Here is a 23,672-nt window from a genome sequence, read left to right on the forward strand (position 1 = left end):
TTGCCACTTTCGGAAAAAAATAAAACGAACCTCTTGAAAGTCTCAAGATTATTTTGGGGACGACACACAGGGGCGTGTGAGCAGCCGGCGGGACGGGGGCCCCAAAGCCTCCTCCGTCGGCCCCATTGCGAAGACAGCCGGGGGTGCCCAGACACCCCCACATCCCCCCCGTCCGCCCCGCCGGTCCTGTCCCTCCCCTCCGGGCGGCGATTGGCGGCGGCGCTGCCGGGCGCGGGGCGGGGCGGGCGCGGGGCGGCGCGCACAGCGCCGGGCGGCAGCAGGTGGGTCCGCACCGCTCCGCTCCGCGCTCCCGCCTCGCCTCGCCTCGCCCCGCCGCCTCACCGCGGCCCCCGCCGCAGCCAAGACGCCGCGGGCCGTGCTCCGAGTGAAGAATGGGGCGGCCAAGCTGGCCAAGCCGCCGGCGGCGGCGGGGGAGGCCCCCGGCGGCGCCCCCGGACCGGGGCTCTTCATGGAGCGCTCGCAGAGCCGCCTCAGCCTCTCCGCCTCCTTCGAGGCCCTGGCCATCTACTTCCCCTGCATGAACAGCTTCGACGAGGAGGACGCGGGTACGGGGGCGCGCTGGGGCGGGGGCTGCAGCCGAGCCCGTGGGTCTCGGTCCGAGTGGGGGTGCAGAAGGGCGGGCGGGGGTGTGCGTGGGGTGGGCGCCCAAAGCAGGGGGAGAGCCGGGGCTGCCGGTGGGGCGGGGGGCAGAGCGTGGGACTGGTGTCCGGGGTGTGTGGGTGGGCGCTAGCCCTGACCCCACCGCAGTTTTGGGGTGTCAGGGGTCCCCCCTCCGCTCCCAGCGGGCTGTCAGCGTGTGCGGGAGGATGCTGGGGGGCCCGAGGGCTTGTGCAGGGATGCGTGTGCCTGTGGAGATTGAATGGGGAATTAATTCACGGCGATGAAACGCTCTCCGGATCGATGGCGAGCCCGGCGTGTTTGCAGATGGAGCGGTTTACGCTCCCGTCCTGCTCCTGCGCCGAGCTGGGTGAAGCGGTGAAGGGCAGTGCCCGGGGAGAAGGCGTTTGTTCTGCTGGGTGCTGTGTCCAGTCTGCCGCTCATTTATACACCGTGAACTCTCAGGTTAATTGTTCTGAGGGCTCATTAGCACGGTGCTGCTTTTGGAGAGGGGAATAAAAGGGATTCTGTTAAAATGATCACACGGCACGTACAAAAAGCCTTTCAGAATGGATGCAGTGATTTATTTTGTTTTGCCCTTTTCATAAAAACCTATCTGGCCTCAAAGAGTTGGCAGCGGTCATGAAATAAGAGAAAGCCTCAAAAAGAGGGGTGTTGGTAAGGAAAAGTAGGAAAGAAATGGGGTTGAATGGGAAGGGAAGGGTGCTGGGTGCTGGGGAGGGTGCTGGGCAGGGAGGGCAGCGCAGCAGCTGCGTGGGGAGGGCGGACTCACGAGCGGGAGGATGGGGAGCCGTGGATAAGCACTTTGTTCCCTGCAGCTCACCTAGAAATGCAGGGTGCTTTTTACAGTACACGCTGTACCAGAGATCAGACCTTGTGAGTGAGTCTTCTGAGCGGCAAATAATGAAAGTTGGTGACTAAGGCGTATTTTAACGCTGGCTGTCATGGTTGCATCCCTCAAAATGCCGGCGTGCTCCTTTGTCTGGCGGCTCATCCCGAGATGTGCAGATGCCAGCTGGAATAACGGGCAGATCAGCCCGCTAGCTGCTACACCTGTAACCTTGTTGTTTTTAAAGGGATTGACGTAAGAATAAATTCATCATCTGCGTGATTAACCTAGGATTGTCATCAGCATCATGCAGGGGTGTCAGGCACAAGATTGTATCCTCCAACAGATGTATTATTTTCAATTTGTTCTCAAATTTTGCTGATGATTTATTTGCAGTTCGTGTTTGATTTGAATGCTGGGGAGCGTACGTGGCAATAACGGGAGCTTTGGGAAGCCTGGTCACTGTTGCTTCTGAAATGATTGATAGTGAGACATGCTGGAGTACGAGAACCCCACACAATGCCTGGAACAGCGTTTCATCCCCCGGCCTCCGACCCCTCTTGCTCTGAGCATGGTGACAGTTTCAATGAGTGCTCCCTCTTCCAGCACTTAGAAAAATGGTTTTGCACTAAATTGTATTTATTCACACTTACTGGATGCTCATGCATGAATGTTAATAGGCTGCTCTTAATACAACACGATTACTTGTCTCTGAATTAAATAAATCTACAATTAAGACCTCATTCTCCAGCAGCTTATTACTGGATCTCGCTTGCCTGAGTTAGTCTCGTTAGCAAAGCTGCGTGGAGTAACATTCATTACAGCGGGGACGTCGCAGTATTGCTCCTGTATTTTGTGCCTGTGAGTGTGTATTCAGACACGTATGAGCAAACAGCAGGAAAGAATGTGAGCTGCTTTGTATTTTTTGCGTTAAAACTACAGGCGTATAATTTTCTCAATGAAATAAATGTCGTGAAAGAGAAATGATGAAGGAAATGCTGAAATTTTGCCAGACAAGATTCTGTATAGTTCATACCCATGCACGCTCCTGAAATTGGGAGAGATTCTGACCAGTTTTGGTTGCAGCATGATTTCTGTCAAAAAAATAGATCTTGATAGCTCATTCAGGGAGATGAATACTGCACTTGGCAAGATGTTCTCCATAGGAGATGGCAGGAAAAGAAAGAAAAATTGATCCCACGAGCATTGACAAAGTAAACAATCCTATTTCAAGCAGACACATCATCCATTTTGTGTGAAGGGGAGAACCACATCTTTAAGAGAATAGTCATCCTACGGAAAAAGGAGAGGAGCTGATAAATGGCCAAGTTTCCTTGAAACTTGACGCTTTCCTCTGAAAAGGGAGAACAGCGCAATGTGGGCTCAAATCTAAAAATGAGAAAAAAATATTGAGGTGTCTCATGTAAGGTATTACAGGTGGGTCAGATTAAAGGAGCATAAAAGGCAATTTGCAGGGCTTGTCTGCTCCGAGAGCTGCGGCGATGTGCGAACAGCCACATCTGGGCCACGCTAACAATACCTCTGGGTTCCACTATTTCCCACTTTTAGTCTTGGAAAAATGGCTCTGCTTTGGAAAAATGCTTTTACTTATGGGGTATTTCCCTTTCTGCCATGGCTCTTCTGTTTTTCCTTCCTGTGCACCTTCTGGACATGAGTTGAGAGGACTGTTCTCATCTTGCACAGCTCCTCTGCCTCCGCACCACCCGCGGCTCTGCTCTGAGTTCTCGGCGATGAAGTGGGTGCGGATGGTACCCGCCTATATGTCAGTGTACAAAAGCAGGAGGGCGGTGTAGGCAGGACAGCGACAGGACTTGGAGCAAGAACCTGCATCCCTTTCGAATGCTTCCAGAGCGTGAGGATGATTGAGCTTCAGATGCGTCCTATGGCCAATAAGGCCACGTGCCTGCCGCTCCAGAGAGGTGGATGTGGACTGGCGCTCCTCCGTAATACACTTCTCGTTCCTCAGCTGCGTTACAATGAGGATACTCTGAGGCAACACTGAGCTTTGCTCACCAGTAAGCTGCAGAGAGGCTTTAAAATTACAGGAATTATTGTCTGTGCTCGCTAGTGTAAGGACTCTCAGCTAATTTTGGTCTTGGCATGATAATGTTGCTGTCCTTCCTGCTGGCCGAGTGTCGCTGTGTTTGCTCCATTGAGGTCCCCAGCAATGTGAAGTTAAGGATTTTGAAACTGCAGTTATCACCATAATTGTTGGTTTAATTTATGTAAATATTTGTCCTTAGTTCTGATAATTTTTCAGTTATGGAGTATTAGGCTAAAAAGAGGTAAAAATAATTCACGTGCTCTTTGTGTGCACGTGTGTAGAAATGTGAGCCTTAAATCAGTGCCTGTTTCTAGCAGTGTGAACACGAGTCTTGGCTGTCCTGAAGGTCTGCCATATGTTTGATCTTGGTCTTGGCTGGGATCAGCTGTTTGCAATGCTGGTATTTGTGTGGCGATATGTCGGAAGGGACCAAACTACCAAGTGACAAGTGCATGGCGGTTAAAAATAGGGCGCTGAGGGTTCATGATGAGTGTGGGAACCTGCAGCTTGTGAGTGCTGGGCGCAGTTTGCAGTTAAAACTGCAGGATTGTGGAATGGGGGTGCATGGGATCTGCCTTTGACAGCAGTGTCAGCACAGCCTTGCCCAGTCCGGGATCATCAAATCATAGAACGTCCTGAGTTGGAAGGGACCCACAAGGATCATCAAGTCCAACTCCTGTTCCTGCACAGGACAACCCCAAAATTCACACCACGTGTCTGAGGGATGGGGCACATCCTTAAGGTTAATGGGGATGTGTTTGCTGGCATGGAGCAGGACCAGCTCACTCCATGTGCGGAGCACGGGGTTTGGAAAATTTGCAAAAGCAGAACAGAAAGTGCAGTTTTGGTGGACAGCAGCTGTAACTGATTTGAAGCTGCAGGTGCAAAACCCAGTGAGTTTTGGGCAGGAAAGTGAAGGTGGTTTAAGTTGCAGCAACAGTCAGCGTGGACCTGCTGGGCATCCAGAAGTAGTCCTCAGCTCTAAGAGATGAGAGCTTCCCGACAAGGACCCTGCGTGCTACACAGGACAAAGGCTACGCCTAAAGAAACAAAGGTTGGGAAATGCCAAAAATCACTGAAAGGGTTGGGGTTTCCTTAAGCTCTGTGCCTGAACCGCAGGATCCAGGAGCAGTTCTGAGGCCTGGGGTGTCCTCCTGTGCCGTGGCATAAGTGGGTGAGATGCAGTAAAGCTCCAGCTCCTTTTCCTTCCGTCGCGTGTCCTGGTTTCCGCGGGAAGGACGCCCACTTGCGCGGGCAGAAGGCATCCGAGGTGTGCCGGGGAGGGACGCAGATTTGGGTGTTTAGGAGATTATAGCCAGGCAGGTGCCCTGGGGTGCAGGTACCACTTGACCATCTGCATGAGATGAAACTCGTGTTCCTCAGAGGAATCTTGTACCCTTGCAAGTGTGGTTGGCAAGCAGGGAGGCTTTGATAGGAAGCAGGGGAAGGTACAGAATAGCCGTGAGGGATGTGCGAGGGTCCCGCAGGTCGGGACCCCAGCACAGGGACTGTCCAGTTTGGCAGATCTCTGCCCTGCCTACAACATGGCAGGATCAAGTCGTGTCTCAGTGAGCTGGAACTAAGTGTCTGGCAGAGAGAAAATGGTTTCCAAAGTCAAAATGTCTCCTAGATACTGACGGTAAGCCTTCCTCGTGTCAGCTGCTCGTTCAGAAAAGAGTTGGGTTAGAGATAAAATTCAGCCTAGGCTGCTGCTTCCACACGCTATCGAGTACTGGCAGATGCACTGTGTTACAATCCACTCCTTTGAAGAGAAGCTGTGTGAAATATTATTTTAATGGATTGATAAAACCATTTAAAACATTGGGATGGAGGATTGTGCTGTGGACGTGTAGTTTAGTTTAGAATCTATTTTGTCTGGGTTTTATCTGTTGAACTTCTCTATAATTTTAAACATCAAACTTCTCTGTAATTTTAAACATTAAAACGTCACAAAGTTATTAAATAGAGTCCCTATGTGTGTTTTCAAGTTGCCATGGATATTTCTCAGTTGCAGTACTGTATTAGATTGGGGTACATATGATTTTTAAAGAAAATGATGATTCAAGTCTTTTAACTAGTCCATTTATATATTTTTAAAATGTCTGTGTATCAAGCATGTTAAGTCCTTTTGATGTCTAGTCTGTTTTTGCTCCATCCCAAGCTACCTTTGAAGTTTTGTAAGCCTCTGAGCAGTTTTGTTGTTTGTTAGGTAGGTAACCATGTTCACATGGCAAACATACAGAGGACAAGGGAAGTTATTTGCACAGCTGGAATGTTAACTATTCTTCTTATTAATCCTTTACAAATGAAACGATAGTTCATACCCGTAACCCTGCAGAGACCCAGGCTGTAGGGCTCATCTGGCCGTGCTTTATCCCAGGAATGCTGCAGGACAAATCTGAATCGATCTTGGAATACACAAACACGTAGAGAGTTGCCTGTGGCCTCATCCCTCCTGCGCAGGTCCCCGGCGCTCTCGGCTGGTGCAGAGCAGCAAAAGCCACAGCGTTTCCCTCTTCTTGCACAGAAAGGGGTGTATCCTTGGCCATAGGTTATCCTGGTGATTGTAAGAAATGCTGCTGTCCCTGCTGGGCAAATTCTAGGTCTAGTTATGCAAATGTTCATTTTACAAATTGATTAAAATGAAATAAAAAATGAGAACAGTTTTAGAAGGGCTGCTGTCAATCAGTCTTTCATCAGCACGAAGTATATGAAACGGACCAACCACCTAGAAGATGCCGTGGATGATACCTGCAGAGGTTGGTGATCTCACAACCTCTCACGAGTTAATCCGGATCATAAATGCAGTGACTGCTTTACACAGGGGATGCACCCAGTTGGTGCAGAGCTGGGCAAGCCGTGCTGTTCCATACATCCCCTGGGCACCGCAGGCAGCTTTCTGCTCTCTGCATCTGTTGCCTGCATACGTGATCTGTAAACTGCAATTAGAGAGGACGGGTTTTGTCTTCTGCTGTGGCCGTGTGAGACCAGAGCAGAGCAGGAGCCCTGCAAATGAGTCAGCACTGGGAAGAAGTGATTCAAAACCCTGTCCTCGTTTGTGTGGCTCTTGGTGTTACGGCCACATGCAAGGGCCATAGTCCTCACCCAGGTTCACGCTGTGCCGGTGGGAATGTGAAACAGAATGGCCACGCTTGTCCCAAAGAGTGGCAGACGCTGCCCTGGTGCTCACCCAGGTGTGGATTTACAGGGAGAGGGGACGTGAATGAGGTCCCTGTGCTGTCCCCCTGGCACTGCCCGTTGCAGCACACGCTGGCAGTCGTGGAAAGCACAGTATTGTCTCCCTTTCTCAAAGGTGGCGGCGTCTGGTCCAATGTACGTTATCAGTGTTCAGAGGATGATCCGTTCCAGCCACGTGTGCAGGAGTTGTAGAGGGCTGGTTGTACGTGGCAGCCGCAGGGGAAGGGTATCTCCTCTTATTTTGCTGTCAATTTACTTCCAGATAGAGGAGTCTGTCCCTGGAAAGCTTTCTGTCTAGGAGAAACTGTTTCCTTAGTGCTTCTATTTCATGTGAAGTTAATTTTAATGCAACATTTATTAATTCAAAAGCACTCTGTTCTCCAGGCTAAAAAAAAATTATCTTTACTCTGTCAGATTCCTACATCAGGACAAGTTGTAAAACGCTGTTACTACTTTGCTTCAACATTTCCGTTTGACAGAATGTATGTATCTGCTTTGTGTAGGGAAGAATTAAGTTTGGTTGGAGTAGTTGTTTTGAGGAATAATTTATCTGTGCAATTATTTTCTGAAGCCCTATCTGCTCATATTTGAGTGCCTTTAGTTAGATTAGAAATGTGAACGTTTTAATTTAGGGAAGGGTCTGTAATTTGCTCATGTGTTTTGATGGGGCAGTGAGACCTGGCTCCTGTGGGCTCCTCAGCCCCGCCGGCTTCTCCTCTTCCCTCAGCCATCGGTCACGAAGCACCGTTCGCACATTTGAATGAGGATTTCTGGTCTTCTGCAGAACCGCTCAATGCAATTTGAATACCCATCTATCCAAATGGTGTTGCTTTGTAGGCTTGGTTTTATTTTCTGGGAGAGTGTGTGAAAACCACGCTATACTGTATGGAAACGTGTCATGGTAGGGATCCTGCAACACAAATGATGCCTCAGTAGGTGCCATTGTTTAGATCTGCTGGTGACATGCACAAATTAGGGATGCTCTGATTTTGTTGTCAAACTGGGTTTGCCTTGGGATCTGCATTGAAGTTTTATCTGTGGCTTTGCTTTTGGAAAACAGCATGCATGTAAAGGCTGGGAAGCCCTGATACAGCCCAGCTTCATGTAGGAACACAGCAAAGCTCAGCAGCCCTGTCTTTTAACCATAAATCACTGTGGCTCATGATGTTTCAGCTTTGTGCCACTGGAGTGTTATATCACCATTGTCCGACACACAGAGAGCTGGTGCAGCCTTGCAGAAGCCAGCCTGAATGTTTGAGTGCTCAACCATTTGGAGAGCACAGCGTGTGCAGAGGTAAACGTCACATTTTTCTCTAAACTATGTTATGACTAAAAGGGGCTTGTGCTGATGTCTGTGTGTCCTTATTCATACAAATGTGGAGGTGGAAGGGTCCTGAGGAGTTGCTTGTGTCTGCTCCTCATCCTAGCTAACCTTTTCCTGTTGAAGTTTACCCTAAAATTTAGCTTAAATAAACAGATTCCTGTTACCTTGCTCCCGGAAACATGGGAAACTGCTGCCTTTAGAGCAACTCTTCACGTTGCAAAGTAGTTTTTCCCAGTGCTAATATTCCAAGCCCAGAGATGACCATACTGAAACCATCACTGCCTGGCATCCCTCTCCCTCTTTTTGCAACCTTTTGATTTTTGGACTAAAGGAGCCTGGCAGAATTTCTTGCATAGAGCAGTTCTGCGAGCATCGTGTTGCCCTTGGTGCTGGACCCTGGATCTTGCAGGAGGAGCAGCGTGAACGGCGGCTGCTGGCTGGTCCCTGGCAGGGAGGAATAACTGTGTCCCACACCTTGTGTGCAATATTCCTGTAAATACACACAGTGCTTTGCAAGATTGTCTTGACTCATGTTCAGGGTATAATCTGTGCCGCTTTCCAGATCATTCTCTGCAGGACTGCTGCCTGGCTACTCATTCCCTCTCTGATATTTGTGCACTTAGATTTTTCAATGTTCTGAAGTTATTACCTTTTACATGTGCCTTTATTGAATTTCCTTGTATTGATGTGGAGGGGTGAGCTGTTTTATGCCGTCAGTATCGCTCTGTATTCTGTATGTGTTGTTTAGCAAGACCCGTGCTGCTGGGATGTGTGTGGGATTGGGAGAGGGGGCTAAATAGCTGTGATAAAGCACTTTGTCCTTCGGGCTCCAGGAATGCTGCGCCGTTTTCTGGATGGTTTTGGCAGCTGGAGGAGAGCTCTGTAACTGCGGATCCACAGGCGAAGGGCAGCATCCCTGAAAACCTTTGCTTTCGGTGCACCCAGAGTGGCCTGTTTTATCAGGCACCTTCTCATCACCTCGTTTTGCAACGCTGGGTTCAAAGGACCGTTGTGTATTTCACACTTAATAGCTAGAATAAAGATAATTATGGTTAGTGGTACTTCACGCTGGTGACAGATCTGATTTCGGAGGTTATGTTCTCCCGCCCCGTGGCACAAGTGACCTGCAGAATGACCCACCTTGGCAAGGAACCGGCGGCATCCCCGATGGACGGAGCGCGCGGGCACAACCTGCCCCTCGCTCGGTCCATGGACAGCGCAGGTGAGGCCGATGTTTCCCAGGGCTGTGGGGCAGCTGCCCACCAGCAGAATGTGTATTTACAGTTATCCTGCCACGTGGATGGAAAACATGTTCATTGTGTTGCAGCCAAGATGTCTAAGAAGATTAAGATATTCTTTTTTTTGTTGGAAATCCAGCTCTTCTTTTAGCACTTCTCAGCGTCCTAGAAGGATTGTGTGGGTGGGTGCTTTTTTTTTTTTCATTTTTACTATTTACCTTTCTTGTATTTGCTGCATGACATCACAGCGCTAGCGAAAAGTTAGGAAAATCTGATTCAAGATTTTAAGGTTGCTGCTTTATATCCATATTTGGGTTTTAAATAGATTGTCAGGAACATAAATGTGAAGGATTTTCGCCTTCCTAATGCCTGTTAGACTCCCAGCTGCTGTAGCCGGCTCATTTCTGGATGGCGATATCATGACAAATCCAACCCAGTAGCTTTCGTTGTCTCTGGTGTTCAGTTCATGCTGCCGTCCCTCTGGCTCAAACCATCGTAGCTGCTGTGACATCTCACCGGTGGCCCAGGGGATTAGAGCGGTTGCTCTGCAGCGGTTCTGCAGAGCCCTTTTACCTTTATACACGTTTTAATTAAACTTATGATGAAGGTGGATGGTGGTCCGGACTAACTTTTGAGGCTTGACAGCGTTCTGCTTTCCCCCAGATCCCCCAAAGCTTGAAAGAACAGTGGCAATTGCTGTCACAAGCCAGTGTTACATTTTGATGGTGATTTTGGTATGTTTGTCCAGACATACACACATTTTTGTGAGGGTCGATCCCCGTGCATCTCCCTTTATGAATCCTATAGTCCACAGCTGTGTCCCCACCAGATTTAGGATTTATTGTTTCAACATAAGTAGGCAGGAAAAGGTTGGGTAGTATTACCTGATGCTTCTGCCATGAGCATAGTTTTGACAATAGTCTGTGCTTGTTTTAAGTATTAAATGTGCAAAGTTGGGTATTTTAACAAATGCCTGGGAGTTTTGGTCTCTAGTATTTGTTGAAAGCGGAGGGTTTTTTGGGCTGTACCTGCTTTTGGCAGTTCAGAACATCATCCCACAGCCCTGCAAGTGTGGGGCCGAGATTGCGGCTCCGGTCACGCCGAGCCAGGCAAGCAGAGGAGCCGGCTCTCCCGGGGATCCAGCAATTCCAACAAGTTGATGAAGGAACATGGGAAACGCTGGTCCGGAAAGCAGGGCGAGCAGCACTGATGGTAGGCGTGCAGGCCAGCGCTCAGCCTGGCAGACGGCGCGCGTTAAGTCAGGGTGATTTATGGAACCGTTGCCGTTAAAAGCTTCCTCGTGCACTTTAGGAAGCGGAGCTGCCAGATTGGTCAAAATCCAATACCCAGAGAGTTTGAATTGGCTGCAGTAATAACCGCGGCGAACTCCGAGCAGCCGTCGCAGGCTGCCCCAGCGCTGCTGCTTCGCGGAAAACAGTGTCAAAATGTTACGTGGTATGAGGACATCTCCATGGCAACGTTAGCATCCCATGACACCCGTTCTCGTACGCGTGTGCTGTCGTCGTCGCACTTTCTCTCTCCATCTGGGGCCTTCAGGAACGCCGTGATTCTGATCAAGCCCATTTCTTCAGTGCTCATGGTTATGGGGCTGAGGGTGGAAGAGTTGCTCTCTCTGGGCTGCCAGGTGTCTTAAATAGGGCAGGTATTTTTGCTTTTAGCATACACATAATTCAACTCAAAAGCACCTGATTTTGCTTTCTGCCGCGCTGCTTTTAGCAGGTTTTGCTGTCGGATCAGACCCCTCGCGGCAGGGGCTGTTCGTTCCTGGCGTCAGAGCCACCCGCGCTCCCATCCCGCAGCTCTGAGGCGGCTCCCAGATCGCTCCGTTTGTGAAGACACTCCAGGTTTGTTCCAGGTCTGATCCTTTCATCCCGGGGAACGCTCAGCACCGATTTCCATCTGCAGCTCCCGACCATCGGCTGCTCCGGACGCTGCCAACCGTGGGGCTGGTTTTGGAGCATCCTGAGGGCTTTGGGTAGAGTCTGATCCATGGCTGTCTCCTGGTTTCGTTTCTGTCTCGATCAATGGTTTTGACCTATAAATATTTCAGTACTTTATACTGCAGTAACAATGTCCCACTAGGATTCTCAGTATTCTCCCTGTGGTTTTTTTCATCTTTATCATTCTGTATTTCTGTATTTCCACCAGGTTATATTTTCCAAAATTAGCATCATGGGGTTTTTTTTACTGTGCAGGCAACATATGTTTATTGGCTCATTTCCCTTGACACACAGAAAGCTCTTCTCAATATTTTATTGGTAAGCTAAAGCTTTGGCAAGAAATAATAAAGGTAAAGATATTTTCTGTATGGCAGCCCATGGCCCTTACAGCATTGCACATTTTTTCACTTCGGCTTGGTGTTTTTTAAGAGTAATAAGAGAGAGCTTGGGTTAGTTGTTGTGCGTGTGTGATTTTAGCATCTGGTCTGAAGTATTTCACTTGAAGGGACTAAGAAGATAAATGGGACACTTGAGAAAGTGCAGGTAGAGAATAGGGGAAGGAGCAGAACTTGACTTTTGATCGTATCTGTTCCTCGGGACGCGCTTCTGGACTGTTTCACAACAGTAATTCTCAGCTCTCCCGTTTTGCCCAGGGCTCCTCTTTGAGCTGTGCCAGAGTCCCAAGTTATCTTTCTATAAACGTGTTTTTCATCTTTTTTTCCACTGAATTCCTGGCTTCTGCCTGGTAACAGCAGCAGGTCTGTTCCTGTGCCCTGTCTGCTCTGTGTCTGCACAAACACTCTTACTGCTCCAGGGCAGGAGGCAGCTACTATATCCTAAACTCAGTTTTTCCCAAGACCCAACCCAAGCCAAGTGTCTCTAAACCTGGCATCATGTCAGCCCAATTTCACTGTTTTCCTATTTCTGTCTCAGTACTGCCTGGCTTACCTGCTAGAGAGCTCCATGAAACATGGCATGGTTGATTCAGGCGAAGTTTGACTTGCTGCTCTAGGAGTAATACCAGGCAAATTATCCGCAGTCCATTTTAGTTGGTGAATTTGACTCTGTTTTCACCGCCATCTGCTGCAGGGAGACAGCAAGCTTGTGGGACAGATTGACCCTGAAAATCAGGAAGGCTTATTTCAGGCCATAATTTTGTTTAATTTCCTGAAACTATAAAACTGTTTCTTTCCTAAAACACCTTTCCCCTGGAGCCCTAAGACTGGGTTTCCAAAGATGACCTGTACAGTGTATTAACTGCATGAAAGATATTTTGGGGGGAATTCTGAAGGTTTGGCAACGTGATGTTTCACCGATCAAAATATTAATTAATAATTTCCCAAGCTCCCATCAGTTTTATTAAGAATGTGCTTTTACGTACAAGTTGACCAACACAAAAGTGTTCTGCAAGTGTCAGTAATGCAGATTAAAGCAGCATTTGGCCCCTTGAAGTTCAGTAAATGGTTTGGAAACTGGATTTTTTTCTGCTCTAATGCTAAACTACTATGTCAGGAAAGATTCTCCGCCTTTTATTTCAGTTTAAGGAGGGGGAAAAAAAGCTTAACATCTTGATATGAGTATGTTTTACAAGGTTTAGACATTGTAAAAGATTTAGTGACCTGCTCTCTTAAGCTCTTATAGTCATCAGATTTGAGGGGAAATTGCAGTCAAAAGGGAACGTTTTAAAACTCGCTGATCTAAGTGGTTAATAGTCGACCTGTTTTTCCCCTTGATATTCCCGTGCTTATCTCTTCAGACCGCAGGTGTTCGTCCACTAAGGCGGCAGTGCGGGCAGGGGAAAAGAGCTGCAAAACTAGGACAGACTTGGATTATATTTAACCACGTTCTATTTCGACTTGACAACCAGCTATTGAACACCTACAAGTTTGCGACTGTGATTCACTCGGAAGCTGACATAACTGATGTCACGCTGTATTAATAGCTACAGAATTGTAACTGCTTTTAGCAATGAGTTTCATTAACAGCCTCTACAAACACACTGACAATCGGTTGAAAACTTGAAAATATTAGGTGTATATAAAAATAGATTATGCCATAAAGGAACCTCCCTGTGTTGCCAAATGTGTTTACAGCAAGCTCTTGCAGGTGTTGTGCATAATGATTCCTCTTCATCACTTTCAGTAGGTATTACTGATACCAGAAGGTGTTTGAGGACTGATCCACACTCTAAATTAATTAGGAGCCGCGGGTCTAGCGGGGTTGCACGCCGTGAAGTGTGCTTCAGCAGCATTTGTCTTGGCAAGTGGACACTGCAGAGGGCTGACGATGCTTTGGATGGTGTTTGGTCCTTCACTTGTTTTAGCTGAAGGCTTTAGCTCCGACGGAAGGTGTCGTGACAATCGGTGGCTCGACGGTGCTCTCCAGGCTGTACTGAGTGTGTCGGGTTCATCTCACCCTGGAGCTTCGCTGGTTTCCTCGGTGTGGGCTGCCAGCCGCCCCCCGGGAGGTTGTGCGGAGGATGTGGAAGTGTTTGTCGCTTCCTACCATCTTCTTTGAAGATGCTGAGTCAGTAGCTAATGATGGTGGCGTGGAACTAGTCCTCACCAGCTTCTTAACTGTCCTCTGGGGTGGGTGAGTCAGTTGCTCGTCCAGGCTCTTAGTGAAGTCATCCCTGCATTATGTACGGGCAGTTTTGGGGTTTGCATCACCAGCATGATGGGTCAAGGCTTTGTTGTAGAAGTGAAACGAAAACTGAGATTCAAGAGAGGAGGTGTTCAGGATGGCGTTGGCTCAATGGCGAGTTGTGTAGACTTGTCACTGGAGTAAATCTGTGGACATGTGCGTTTGGGCTGGGGGTTCTGATGCTCTGGTACCTCTGAGACCTGCATTGCTCCTCACAGCATCAGTCATCTGCTTCCCTCGGTTCCTCCTTTGCCTGTGTTCCCTCACAGTGCCTCTTCCTTTTGGCCCCGGTTAATCCAGTTGTGATTAAGTTTTCAGGTGGTGTCTTCCCAGTCTCATTCATCTATCACCACTTTTGGCATCTGTCATTTGGATGTGACTTTGCTTTTGCTGACCTGCGACTCTTAGGCTTGTGTGCTGCCTTCAGGAGACAGAGAGTCCCCTGGGACCGGCAGGAATCGCTGGCTCAGGACACAGCAAAATTGCAAATAACAGTCCTTTGAAAACAGTACCGTCCGGCGAGGGAGCAGAATTCCTTATCTTGAAATCATGGGCATCCTGGGCACTTTTTCCCCTTTCTCAGGGTTAGACTTTGTTTTCAAGTTCACCCTTCCTCCCCTAGAGTTATAAGTAGCTGTCCAGATAATTAAGTACAGTTGATCATCTTCTGGTAACACAGTTTATATTTTAAATATTGCAATAGCAAATGATTACTTGGGCACATAACACAGCAGGCGATCAAACCACCTCTGGCTCCACGTGTCTGCGTTGAAACAGCTTGTGACAGTGAAGGAGTGTAATTAGCAAGGCACACAGAATGGGATTGAAAAAAGATGTGAAAATAAGCAGAAGGATTTGAAAAGGATTAGGAGGGTAAATGACAAACCAGTCACTAAATGGTGCATGATTAATGACTGTAGAAGTAAAAGTTTGACTAAATATTGTGACTCTGTGATGGCTGCCCCAAAGTCATAGAAAATACTTTTGTTCAGAAGACTCCAGAAGTGGGTTTGTATCGACACGTGCTGACTCTGGGTTTAGACGTGCTTCTTAGACTTGGCTTAGGTCAAGGTGAGCATCCCCTGAGATGCTTTCCTGGTTGACTCGATGACCTGAGATTAATCTTCCATCTTCAATATTAATGATCAGCATCAAAATATCAGTTGCTCCACTGAAGCACTGTGAATTTATTCCTCTTCTGAGCCTCAGTACAAGTGGGAGCATCAAAACTGCCGGGGATCACTAGACAATTGATGGCTCGTTGTCTGATATTAGAGGAAATGGTATCCGTGATGGAACTGTTTTTCTTAGTGCTACAAAGCTGGTTTGTGTACGCAAAAGGAGTCTGACAAGGTGCAACTTCCACAGTGTTTAGGGGGGTCAGCAGGGGTTGCTCTCGGTTATGGGGAGTTGCGGGGTGTCACTTTTTGCCTTGGTACTGACTTTGTCATGTCTTCTATATAACGCCTGATCTGGGACTGCATTTTAACTTTGTTTTCTTATCACTGCATCTTAAATTCTAATTTTCAAGGAGGTGCTGAACTCCTCTGTGTATCTGGTAAATACACTGTTGAGGACTTTGCACAAACTCTGAATTTTCTCTTTCCTGTAGTATCTGTCTCTCTGCTGCTTTAGTATCAGAGCTTGTGTTGTTCCGAGACATATTTTCCCTTCAAACTGGGCCTCAAGCTGTTCTCAGATCTGCCCTCTTGTGTCTTAGAGGAAACAAAGTTGTATATTAATATGTTTTAAAGTTCAACATTTGTCTCAAACCGATATAAGCCGACAGAAATGGAAGTGCCATCCGAATACTGAGATGCTGTGACCAAAGATTTGTGGTTGCTGTAATTTCTCTAGCGGGAACATTAAAGCAGAGCTGCAGGATAGGGAAATTCTGAATGCAGCTGAGCGTGTGTTATGGGTATCGTGAAAAGATTTGCTGTTAATATTGCAGTATGGATTCCCAGGGAAATTATTCGGTCACCTTTGGTGGCGTGTGTGTATTTTCCAGCGGGCACGAACTGTCCCGTGCTGCAAAGAACTCAGCCAGCATTGGGGGAAGCAGTTTCTCTGGGTTTTGTGTGTGGTTTGTTTGTGTTCCTTTTTTGTTTTTGAACAAAATCTCATTACTGTCAAAAGTAACGTTTTTCCTGTGACTGCGTATTTATCACAACAGAGCTGGACATAAGTAATGGTGTGTAATTGTCACAAGTGTCTCATTTGTTTAGCAGGAGCACATTCCACTTCTGTTTCCTCGCAGAAAATTTGCAGGTGAGAAATTCCCCCCACTTTTTGGGGACTTCCATGCTGTGTTGGGAGAGAAGAGAGAAACATTTTCAAATACGTGAATCTGACAAATCACAGAAGCTGGAACACTGCGTGAGAGGGAAGGGAACAGATTTAGGACTCTGAACTGGTTTTGACTCATTTTTGGAAGTCAATTTCAAATTCAATTGGCCTTTTAAGGGCTGTTTTAGGCACAACTGATCTAATGACACTTTCCCCTCGCAGACACCATCCGCAGCCTCTCGGGATGCGCAGCCTGCCCTTTGGGCATAGCTGGAACATCTCACCGGTCACCTGGCTCTTGCTTCTCATGCCAGATAAGAGGCTGAACTGTAACAGGCTTGTCCTTTGCTGGGGACGCTGATTCAAACCTCTTTTCTGTCCGTGGGCACTCGCGCAGCGCAGCACAGCTGGTGCTTCAGGCATACACCCGCTGCTTGGCTCCAGTGGAGCAAAGCGGGGAAAATGGTCGTGTAAAAGTAGCCAAAGTCACTGCCAAGGGATGGTACTGTGTTGAGAAGATTGCTGCCATCGCTTGGTGTGGTTTAATGGAGAGATGAGGTGGTGTTTGGTCTTTGAGGTTCCTACTGGACTGGCAGTCGGTAACGTAAAACCGTTCCGAGGGAAATCAGGCTCTGTGTTCAGTAGTTCCCAACTCGGAGAGTTCAGTTTTGCCTCTGAGCACTAAATTGCTTTGAGTTCAATAACTCATGTCCCTCCAACTGCTTTATTGCCATTTGATTTATTAATGAGTTGGCTCGGACAGCTGTCCTGATGATTTATCACTGCAAAGTGAAGCAAGGGCTGCGCGAGCCCATGTTGTGTGAGCAGCACAGCATTTCCCTGGAACCGGTCCCACAGGGACAGCAGGGCTGGTACACTGGGCGTGCAAGAACTGGAGCTCCTAAACTCCAGCCTTGTTCTGTCCATCAGCGTCCCTTCCCAACACTCATCCTCTCCCTCTTGTTTGATGTAGAAGAACTTCAGATCATGCTTTCTTTTTTTCTAGAAGTGGATTGTGATGGTTAATTAGATGATGTTTGTAGAGCAGCATACAAAACCTGCCCAGGGTTACTGCCCTCACTGGTATTATTAGAGCTGGAGGACGACTGCCAGAAGGTATTGATGACTTGGTAAAAATAAACCCTGCAGATTTCTTTGGTCTTTATTCACTACTGCTTTTTATCTCGGCATCCTGCAAACCTTTCAGAGGGTGGATTTGTTTGCCGGAAGATCAAAACAAAATGTTGACAACTACCGGTGCCAATTTGTGTGGGCAACATCAGAGCAATTTGTGCAGTGCTCTGGGAAGTCTTTCTACACTTTAAATCCACTTAGAGCTGTTGTCTGAGTGAGTGACCAGGTAGGGGTAGCACATCGAGTATTGAAAATAAGGAGAGAATCTCTTTCGGGCTTGTGAAACTGTTTAGTGTATAGAAGCTTGAATATACTTCCTAAAGTTGATGTTTTGATTTGTTTAGGGAAGTTTGTTGGTTAGTTGAGTACAAGTGGAGTGTCGCCCTGTGTGGTGGGTGCTGTTGGGAGAGCTGCGGCTCCTGCTGGGGAGGACTTGCTGCCTCCTCTGGGTTCTGGCTCGTCTCGGGGATGGTTTGCAGCTTCCCCCAAACCTCACTGTGGAAAAGGAAATGTCACACTTGGGATTCATTAAGCAGCTGTGCAAAGGAGGGGGTTACTGTGGGAAGGGGAAAGCTGTTTTATACAACTGTAAAATACAAGGGTGAAAAGTCACATATCTGTAGCAGAAAATACATGAAAAAGACAAGTATAGTATAACATGCTTGGTAAAGTGAAATTTCTAAGGAGAACGGATACAACAGGAAGACACTTCAAGCAGAAATACGGCTTCCAGGATACCAGGAGGATGTACAGTCATGTGTGGATCCAGAGGACTAAAATTTAGTGGTAACTTCAAAACCAAGTGTAGCGTTATGGTTTACTCTGATTGAAATGTGCAGTCAGAGCAGAAGCAAAACATAACATCTTTCTCCAAATTAGGCCTAGGACAAAGCACAGACCCCCAAACACCTGCACATGTCACGACCTAGGAGTTGCTTTAGCGGGGAGACTAAAGCCAGGCTTTGCTGGAGACTGCCAGGTGCTTTCTGTGCACATGCCAGAGTCACAAATGGATTTGCCTTGGTTATCACAAGTCCCCTTTGCGTTTATTTCCAACCATTAAGCTTCTTTGAATGAATATTTGGGTAAATGGGAGGGTTTTAAGCAAATACTGGTGGCTGCGCTTTGTTCTTACACTGCCAGATGACTCTCGCATAGTGACATCCCATCAGAGCCACCCATTAGTGCTTGAGGGCGCTGAGCTGGCCCGACCTGCCCGCCTGCTGGCCCAGAACAGGGCACTGGCTGGGTGTGCTGACCGATGTTACTCTTTGATAATCCTGAACAAGGACCAGCTTCTTTTCTTTTAAAACTCAGGACACTTCATGAGCAAAGGAAAGGTGAGAACCATCAGCAGATGCTATGAACTCATTTCCCAGTGCTCGTTGCTCAGATTTCTTCTAGAAGTAGCTAAGGTGTGAGCAAACCACCTAGCTGCCTGTCACATAAAGTACGGGTGAAACAGATTTTTAAAAAAGTAAAGCAAAAGGCAGAATTAATGTATAGCTGTGTAGGTATGTTAGCAGTGAAAGGGAGGAATGGTGCCAGTGCTGGGAAGTGGCAAAGAGGTTTCTATTATTGAAATGTGTCATAACCCATCAGTAACTTGGAGATGGATAAGAGCTGTGGGACAGGGGACGTTAAAGAGCTGGCAGTACAATTTTAATGTTCTTTCAGTGGAGCTGTTTCTATGCAGTTGCTTGAGGAAATCACAGAATACAGGTTTTGATGCTGGTGCTGCTAAGCGAGTTCTGTGTGGGCATTGCACCATCGTCCCTGATGCTCCAGGCACATGTGGAGTTAGACGTGAGCATGTTGAGTGAGAGGCAAGGAGCAGATGCTCTGGTGGGCTGGGCATAGACGGAGCACGGGGACCACACGGGACATCCATGAAACCTGTTGCACAAGCTGCAGAGGAGGAAAATTCAGAAGCAGCTTAGGAAGTGAATGGGAGACTCGCAGTCTGAGAACTCTGATCTTCTCTGTGTTGTGGCAAAATAGAAGGAGTAAGCGTTTTTTGTGTCTGGAGAGAGTCAGGGAGATGGTAAGAGGGTCTGACACCATGGAGGAAACCTGAAAGGAGGAGCGTGGCTTCTTGCAGAGCCCCCACGTCTGCCAGCCGGGAGTTTGGCTTCTGAGAGTGCCCACCTCGTAACCCAGGGAGTGGGGGTTGTGCAGGTTTATCGGGCTGTTTCATCGGGATGCTGGCCCAGTCACTGACTCGTGGCTTGGGGACCTCCTCTACTCTTGGCTTTTTTCCTCATTAATTTGTCCGGTTGGTTTTTGATCCCTCGTTAATGACCAGCAGCACCACAAAGCCCTGCAGCGAGGAGACCTCCTGTCCTGGGCAGGGAGCGCTGTCCGCTGCCCCTCTCGCCTCGCTGGGTTGTCTTCTCCGTTGTCACCATGGTGGGTTCTTGGCTGTGGGTTGCCACAGCGCTGTGGTGGGGCACACCCTAATTTTAGCACATTGTGCTGGTTTTAATGACAGTAATAGAAAGTCAATTTATAGGCAAGAACAAATTGCCTTTTTATACGGGGAGGAGGATAATTCCTCCCATGTGTTGCATTATTAAATTTGTAATCTTCATTTCTAATGCTTTTCAAAAGTGAATATTAACAGAATCTAAAATACAGATCTTAAATTTATGAGCTGCATTTTTTTTCCCCAAACTCCTCAAGTTCTATAATTTGTCTTTAAAGGTGACTTCAGTGAGGTGTAGTTTTGGGTTTTTTTTAACTTAATAAATTAATATCCCTTACTCACTACCTATCTCTGGACAAGCTTAAAGGCTCCAAAGATACTTGCATTTTCAATAGCAATAATAGATATCTATTTTCATCTTTGCTGAGTGGTGAATTCTGAGTTCAGGCTTATTCCCTAGGGATAAAAGATACCGAAGAGAAAAGAAATGACACATTTTCTTGTGCCATTTGCTAGTGAGGACGCTGTTGTGATGCTCTTCTTTGTTGCCAAGGAAACAGAGCCCTGAACTTGTGGCTCCGCAGGCAGGAGGGGGAGGAAAGGACATTATTTACCTCCTGAGCTCGCTTTCAATTTTGTCTCGTTATGGGGCACTGGGAATGGGTTGGGACCAAGGGCCTCTCTCTGAAGTTCACCCTCAAAATTGTGTGTCTGCTCTCCTTTAGGTTTGTTTCTGTGTTCAGATAAATGTGGAGGCTGGAACCTGACGGCAGAGCTCACCCTGGTACCGGTAACCTGGGGTGGCAGCTGGACGCAGGTCACCAGCGTGGCTGTGGAACAGGGGCTGTGCTGCCCCTGACATGGACGTCTCTGAGCTTGCCAGGGCCACCTCAAGAGATCCCAAGGCCTCCTTGTGTCAGCCCGGTCTTAAGTGTGAGCACAGAAGTGTCAGAGTTACCTGCAAGCATCAGAAGAAAGCAAGTTGATGCTTCATAAGTCAAGGTTGATGCACAGTGTCCTCTTCTGACCTCGGGTCATTACTGGTGGTCAGTTACAAAGAAGTTCCCATCAAACTTTTTTTTGTTGTTGTTAGTTATATTAAAGCTATTTTTTCACTCCTAAATAAAGATAAATATTGCTCTGGAGTGCATGTTTCATCTTCCTGAGCTGGCAGTGTTGTCTGCAAGATTGATGCTATATCATAAGTCTGTACTACTTTTATTTCTTCTTCATCCACTCTCTTTTCTGCTCACATAGTAGAGACAAGTCAGCAAGGCGCTCTTAAGTGTTTTGTTCATCTCTTCTCCTTCTACAAAACATATTTAGAAGTATTTGGCACAATTAATGGGATTTTGGAGAACTTGCTGCCATATATGTGTCATGGGGTAGCCATGCTACAAACAGCCATCTGCTTCTTACGGCCGTTCTACGCTGACTGATTAACACAGATTCCATTTAATACAATGTTGAACGCCATAGTGTATCTCTTCTTTGCAAAGGACAGATTCTTTCTGCATCTAATGGTTGATAATTGAGAAGATTAGATCTTGGTATTGTTCTTAAAACATTAATCTACACTATCAGTGTTGGGTTTTTTTCCCTCAAATCCTCAGTAATCTTCAGACAGACATGATATTTTGGTTGGTTTCTCACGTTCTCCAGTATCTTTCAGTGGAGATTAAGACATTATGTTTGTTTTCTAGCTCTGGCCACAGGGCTTTTTTTCCTCTATTGGAAGCTCAATATTCTGCTTGGACAGTGAACTGAATTTCCCAGTGGATTTCAAATAATTTGGGGTGCGTTTATCTCCGAGTGCTGCTTTTGTGCATGTAGGAGGCAGATGTAGTTACATGTCTGCCGGGTTCATCTGTGGGAGAGTTTGTCACTCGGATGAGTCTGTGTGCATCTCTTCAGGGTGAAAATGTTGCTCAGATTTTGTTGTTGTTGTTAGGAGGCTGCTAGTTAAATTTCAGCATCTCTTTTTGGTATTGGACGATGTTTTCAGTATTGAACGGCTTGACTTGTCACCGGTTGAAGGTATCTATGATGTGTGACTGGCAGGGCTGGTTGCCGTGAGATGAAACCCAGTGTTTTGACCACTTTGATTTCTTAGACACCATGAATCACTTTATATTGTAAGGTGCTGCCACAATGTGATGGCTGGTCCTATCCTGCTTCTGAGCGTGGAAGCCTGACCCTCTCGTCCAGCTGTCCAGAGATGCCTCCAGCCAAATTACCATGGTTGTGAAGGGCAGGGTGCTCTCCCTCCACACAGGGGAAAACGTGCTGGCGTGCTGGCTTGCTTTAGCTTTTGCTACAGGTACTACATGACAACACCTTCAGTGAAGGCTGACACAGATAGTTGTATCAACTGGTGAAATTGCCTGGAATTAGAAGCTGAATGCCTGAAATTGTTTGGCTTCTCTGGAAACCAGACCATCATCTCCCCCTCTCTGCTGCCACAGTGGATCAAATAATTGCTTCCAAATGGATGCAAGTTGTTAAGCAGTGTGTATAATTAAAGTCAACTCCTCGTGAATCTGATCATTCACTTCCTTAAGGAAAATATGATGTAGTTACAACCCAAGCTAAACACAAATCAAATGCTATTCTAAGCGCGATTCCGCATCATGGTTCTAGTTTATGAATGACTCCAGGGTTCTGTGGCTTCATGCCTGTTAAAGAAATGTGGCTGTGTTTTTAATTGTGTTTATAACAAATGAACAAGAGGTTGTATGACTCATTCACTGTGCCAAGGCCATTGCTTGCTCTGTGTGTTCACACATGTAGTCTTGACAAAGCTGCTTCCTCCTAAAAGAGCATCAATGGGACAGAAGAAAAGGGGAAAAATCTTGTTAATGAATCTGGCCTTGTCAGCTCTTTCCCCCTGAATTTTACCTGACCATAACTAAACTTTACTTGCTCCAGCTGTGAATTTGAGGGAGTCAATTACTTCTTTAATACATAAGGCAGAGCCGTGTCCTCACCCCTCTCCCCTCCCTCCATCATTCCTATAAATGTAGCACATACTTTGCAGTTTTAGGACCAGCCTTGTGCAAAGCTCCCTGGATTAGCGAAATGTAGGCAGGGCAGCTCTTTCATCTCATGCCATCCTTCCCTTACAATGACACTTTCTAGCGGCTTTATTTTTGTGCAGTCATCTCATTTTTGTCATCTTCTCCTAAATGGAGAGGTTTTCTGCAGCTCAGGCTCATTCATATTTCAGATCCTGGACTTAAGCAACATCCTCAGAGTTATTAATAGTGTGAGATGGACAGCAGAATTAGGACAGGGCGCTCTGGTTCAACTCACTTGTAATCAAATAGAGATCCTGACCTGGCTTTGGTAACTAATGTTGGTCAGCTGGAGGACTTCGAGCCACTGGGACCCGAATTGGCTCCACCTCTGGTCCTGCTGGTGAGATAACAAGAAGAAAGCCCTGGGATGGCCCTGGCAGACGAACTAACCACCCACCTTTTGGCTTTTCATGTTTTTCTGATGCCCAGACCTTTATAGCTGACGAAGTTCTAAGAGTTTTGAACTGAGAACATTTTGTCTTAAAGCGCTGCTGGTTGTTAGTCCTCTGTCAGACATTTCCCCCGGCTTTCTAGGGAATAAATACTACAATGTAGTGGTTTAAATAAACCCAGTTATTTATTATTAATTGTCTGTGGCTGTTCCAGGTGTACCTGTTCTCTGAACCCATCAATTAAACCCTCCTTGGCTTGGCAGACTCTAAGATAGACATGACTCTTAGTCAAGCTTAAGCTACAAAATCACAAAAGTGGAAAGACTGGATCCCCTCATATCTGTGCAGTCAGGATGTGTGTGTGTGTGTGTATCACACACAGTATCACAGTATGTTTGGGATTGGAAGGGACCTCAAAAGATCATCCAGTCCAATCCCCCTGCTGGAGCAGGAACGCC

The 23,672-nt window shown here is 47.1% G+C and overlaps 1 protein-coding gene across 1 annotated transcript in view; it reads left to right on the forward strand.

The window, feature by feature from the left end:
- The first annotated feature begins 342 nt into the window (after window positions 1-342).
- Window positions 343-23,672, forward strand: part of RIMS4 (regulating synaptic membrane exocytosis 4) — a 47,395-nt gene continuing 24,065 nt past the window's right edge. Inside the window, exon 1 of the mRNA XM_082065827.1 lies at window positions 343-566. Coding sequence (XP_081921953.1) covers window positions 470-566 — 97 coding nt within the window. The 5' untranslated portion in view covers window positions 343-469. The remainder of the gene's footprint in view (window positions 567-23,672) is intronic.

Source organism: Streptopelia decaocto (assembly GCF_964273445.1).
Source record: "Streptopelia decaocto genome assembly, chromosome: 14".
In the NCBI taxonomy this organism is placed as follows: Eukaryota; Metazoa; Chordata; class Aves; order Columbiformes; family Columbidae; genus Streptopelia; species Streptopelia decaocto.